This window comes from Rhinichthys klamathensis, unplaced genomic scaffold, assembly GCF_029890125.1.
Source record: "Rhinichthys klamathensis goyatoka isolate OS25496 unplaced genomic scaffold, OSU_Roscu_1.1 h1tg000346l_1, whole genome shotgun sequence".
NCBI classification, from domain to species: domain Eukaryota; kingdom Metazoa; phylum Chordata; class Actinopteri; order Cypriniformes; family Leuciscidae; genus Rhinichthys; species Rhinichthys klamathensis.
The window spans coordinates 230001-235000 of NW_026606858.1; the positions used below are offsets into that span (position 1 = coordinate 230001).

The window sequence follows — 5000 nt, forward strand, 5'->3', positions numbered from 1 at the left end:
TGCTTTTTTTTATTTTATATACATATATATATATATATATATATATATATATATATATATATATATATATATATATATATATATATATATATTTCTTTTTAAGTTTAATTTATTTGTATTTGTATTTCAGTTTCAGTTTAATTTTATTTATTTCCAGTTAATAATTTTAGTGCTTCAACTTCAACTTATTTCAGTTTATTACGCATTTTGGTTTGATATTTATATTTTATTTTATTTCAGCTTTACTTCAATTAACATATTTTTTTAATCAAATAATGTTGATAAAGACTAATAAATTTTGTAATAATTGTTTTGCTCATTGTTAGTTAATGCATTAGCCAGCGATATGATCGTTAACTAAAACTATTGAAAACATCCTCAACCAGACCTTTCTAAAGGATCTCATGTTAGTCACTTTCACACTGAAGGAGCCTACAGGACGAGTTATACAACAATTACTCTTAGCTGGATATTAATATTCATGAGGAATGAGCGAGTCCATCTTCGTGGCGTTCTGTGATTGTGGGAACCGCAGATCTTCAGTTTTCTGCAGATTTTAATAATAGATTTTCTTTCCGATTTCCACCTGACCTTTAATCCGGCTCCATCCACGTTATCTATAAACTCTGAATTATTAATCTAATTATGCTGATAAACGCTGTTATAATGCAGTGTAACGGCCTGTGACCTCTGACCTCTGACCTCCAAATCTCCAGAAATCTCAGTAGATCAGTGATTCTGGCACACACTCATACGCCTCTACGCACATATATCTGTGTATTTGCTCCAGATTTACTTTATAACCTATTCGGAAACGCTTTACTTGAAGGGGTGTGCATAAGACTGACATGACACCTTCATAATCATGACGTGACACATGTCATGAATATTAAGGAGGGTTATGCATGTTTATGACAACTGTCATTAAGTGTCATTCACTCAATTATGAAATTTTTAATGCAAATATGACATTGAGATGTCTTGGTGTTATGACAACTTGACATTACAAAGACAACACAACTTGTCATAAATATGTCATAAACATGACATAGCAGATTAATTATCAAACTTAAGAAAGCACATAGCTTTATGGGTTAACATTACATTAAACTGTCATGCGGCTGGTTTTGACATTGGCTGTCATGAGGCATTATAACTGTGTTATGAATATGTTTCTTGACCTCGACTACAGTGGTACACATTGAATTTGTCATTAACATGTTATAATGGCCTCATGACAGCCAATGTCAAAACCAACCTCATGACAGTTTAATGTAATGTTAACCCATAAAGCTAAGTGCTTTCTTAAGTTTGATCATTAATCTACTATGACATGTTTATGACAGGTTATGATGTATTGGTTTATGTCAAGTTGTCATAACAAAGACATCTCAAACAATGTCATATTTACATTAAAAATGTCCTAATTGAGCGAATGACACTTAATGACAGTTGTCATAAACATGCATAAAACCTCCAATAACAATAATGTGTCGTGTCATGATTATGAAGGTGTTATGTCAGTCTTATGCACACCCCTTCAAGTAAAGTGTTCCCATATAGGTAATATTCGTATATAAACAGTGCAGGGGTCTCCCGATCACATGACCCGAGCCGGTCTCGCTTGATACATCTTTCATAAATGTATCTGGATTGAAGAATGTTTAGATATTTGTGCTGGAAAAAAATACTGAGGAAGGAACATCTTAATTTTTTGCAGTGAATCCCAGACGGACTCAGTGACACTGATCTAATCTTCTGGGTTATTGCAAGATTTGCAAAAAGGAATATTTTATTTATAGGATATAAAAGTTACACTTTATTTTACAGTGTTTTTGTTACATATGTAACATGTACTTACTGTAGTAATAACAGTAAATTATTCATAATTACATGCAACTAACCCTAAACCAAACCCTACCCTATAACCCTATAGTGAGTACATGCAGTTAATTAATATTACCCAGTGCTTAAATATATAATTACACTGTAACAACGACACCTTAAAATAAAGTGTAACCGATATAAATAACGACGTTGTTGTTGCGGTGAAGCGTCTGATTGCTCAGTTCTGCATGTATAAATGTACATTAAGCAGTGCTTCACAACTTTGCATTATTTAAATGAACATTGTCTTAATTAAAATGCTACTAAACACTAAAATGTAAAGATCTATAACAGAGGTTGAGAAGCGCTGGTTTCTCAGTGTTGATTTGCTCTTCTGTCATTTGCATGGAGAGACACACACACACACACACACACACACACACTCACACACACACGTGTTCAATAATCCCAAACGCGGATTCTCTTGATTGAATCTTCTTCAATATTCCTTAATCAAATGAACGTGTGTGATTGAATCTCTTGCATCTATTTGGTTTCATTTGCTGAATTGGATTAGAAAGGCAAGCGTGCCGGCGTCCGGTGTTCACTGGTCATTCACAGCTCATGTTTGTGCATATTCGTCTGATTACAGTGAGGAGAATTAATGTTGCTTTCATTGCTAATGTACAGTGTGTTCTGATGCACGTGTGCTTTCACACATCACATTGTCCTCCTTATTAATGCACATATGAATGTTTACTGAGAGGCAGAGCAGATCTGAAGTTTATAATAATTATGATTTTCTTTTAAGTCTCACCAATGCTGATACTGTACAAATTGTGAAATATTATTCCAGTGTAAATCATCTGTTTTCTATGTGAATATATAGTAAAGTGTAATTTATTCCTGTGATTTTCAGCATCATTACTCCAGTCTTCAGTGTCACATGATCCTTCAGAAATCACTCTAATATGAGGATCTGATGATCGAGAAATTGTCAACGTTGAAAACATTTTTGGGTAACATTTATGTGAGGCATTAACACTCAAAAATTTGGAGTAAGAAAGAAAAACAAATGATCAAAAGTGACAGTAAAGACATTTACAATGTTACAAAGATTCTATTTTAAAAAAAATGCTGGTCTTTTAAACTTTCTATTCATCAAAGAATCAAAAGTATCAGTTTCCACTAAAATATGAAGCTGTGTTCAACACTGATAATAATCATAAATGTTTCATGAGCATCAGATCCTCATATTAGAGTGATTTCTGAAGGATCATGTGACACTGAAGACTGGAGTAATTCAGCTTTGATCACAGGAATAAATTACACTTTACTGTATATTCACATAGAAAACAGCTGATTTACATTACAATAATATTTCACAATTTTAGATCAAATAACCGCAGCCTTGGAGAGCAGAACAACTTTTGACTGGTAGTAGTGTATATGTTTTGGGTCTTATATACCTGTTGATCCATCCAGACAAAAACAGAAAGACATACAGTATATATATATATATATATATATGTACAGTATAAGGCCAGTGGACGTCTAGAGATGGGCTGATGGGTTCAGCGTTAAGGTTTGTGTTATAAACATCACGCATGCCAGGAATCGCTCTCTCTCTCTCTCACACACACACACACACACACACACACACGTATGCCACCATGTCTGCTTGTGTTCATTTTATATATCGTTTTCAAACATTAATATTTTTTACTTTTTCTTTCCTTCCATCTTCATCCCCCTCCACTGCTTAAACCCCTCCACCACCCCACTGGGCAGGAGAACCTATCAGTCCTACACTTACTACCTGTAAGTAAAACACCTTTGTACACTGTTAGTGTCACGCTGTGTTCGCTCTGTCGGCTCAACCCTGCATGACTGACCCGTGCGCTCGCATCTCACGATCCTCCAGACACAATACAACCAACCCTCGGCCTGAGATATGCAGTGCTATTTAAAACTGTGTGTGATATTACGACCGAAGGAGATCGGCATTGACGTTTTGATGTGATTTTCCATCGTTTGCTGTGAAATGCCTGTCTGTGAATGCTGAACCTCCTCAAATCAGAACCGGGATGTGGGATTTATTATTAGTGTTAGTATTATAGTTACAGATGTGACTGATATAAGAGCTCTCTCTACTTGTAGATAACTGGAATAAAAACTTTCCCGAGGATGATTCTCCTTGTCTTGCCCAGGATGGGAAAACATACTTTTCCCAAGCCTAAAATTACCCTTCATCTCATAAATCATCATCATCATCGTCGCTCCATAAGCATTAATCCCAATCACTACACGCTTCCGTCGTTTCGCTTGAGTTTTCCTGCATGTTTGGTGTCTTTTGCATGCAAATGAAGCCCATTATCCTAATATTTCCAGTTTTTCTAACACGTGTTTAATGGATGCTTGCTCTGTTCTGTTTGTTTGTTTGTCATGTTGAGCGTTTGCACATTTTTAGAGGTGGGAATCAAGAACTGGTTCGTGTTTAAAACCAGTTCCCAATATACTGGAACCAATTGAAAATGCTCTTAGTCTTTCCCGTTTATTCTGCTCTGCTGTGGAAAACAAATAGTTATGGACTGAATGCAATTGTGAACAGCAAACAGCAAATACTATTATAGTCTTTATGATAACTTTATATGTAATGCATTATAAAAGCATTTTATACTTTCATTATAATTAAATTATATCAAATTATAATCATTAGTCATTATAATCTGAACACACACACATCTGTATACTGTATCAGTGTCAGGCTTTAAGATACTGAACACCAGTGGGCGGGGCCTATGGTACGATAATGTGTCTTGCTCTGGAGGCGGGGCATATGCAAATGTATTTGCTTGTGTGACGTCACAGATATCCCAATATCCAAATGTTATCTATAAACTAAAATATAAGCTTATTGAAAAGTTTTACCGTGCTGGTGAAAGTAGAATGAAGTGGAACTGGAATCAGCAACAAATGGATTTCCATCCCTGTTTATTTAACACACACACACACACACTCACACACACACACTCACACACACACACACACTCACTCACTCACACTCACTCACACACACTCACACACTTTCGGCCAAGTTTCTTCCAGTCCAGTATTGATTTAACATGGCAGTGAGAGTGTCAATCATAACTGTGCTGTTGTCAGTCATTAGG

The 5000-nt window shown here is 35.3% G+C and overlaps 1 protein-coding gene across 1 annotated transcript in view; it reads left to right on the forward strand.

Annotated features, from left to right (window-relative positions):
- ptprma (protein tyrosine phosphatase receptor type Ma) overlaps window positions 1-5000 on the forward strand; it is a gene marked incomplete at its 3' end in the record, with an annotated part of 259378 nt that overhangs the window by 213247 nt on the left and 41131 nt on the right. Inside the window, exon 16 of the mRNA XM_056272706.1 lies at window positions 3619-3648. Coding sequence (XP_056128681.1) covers window positions 3619-3648 — 30 coding nt within the window. The remainder of the gene's footprint in view (window positions 1-3618; window positions 3649-5000) is intronic.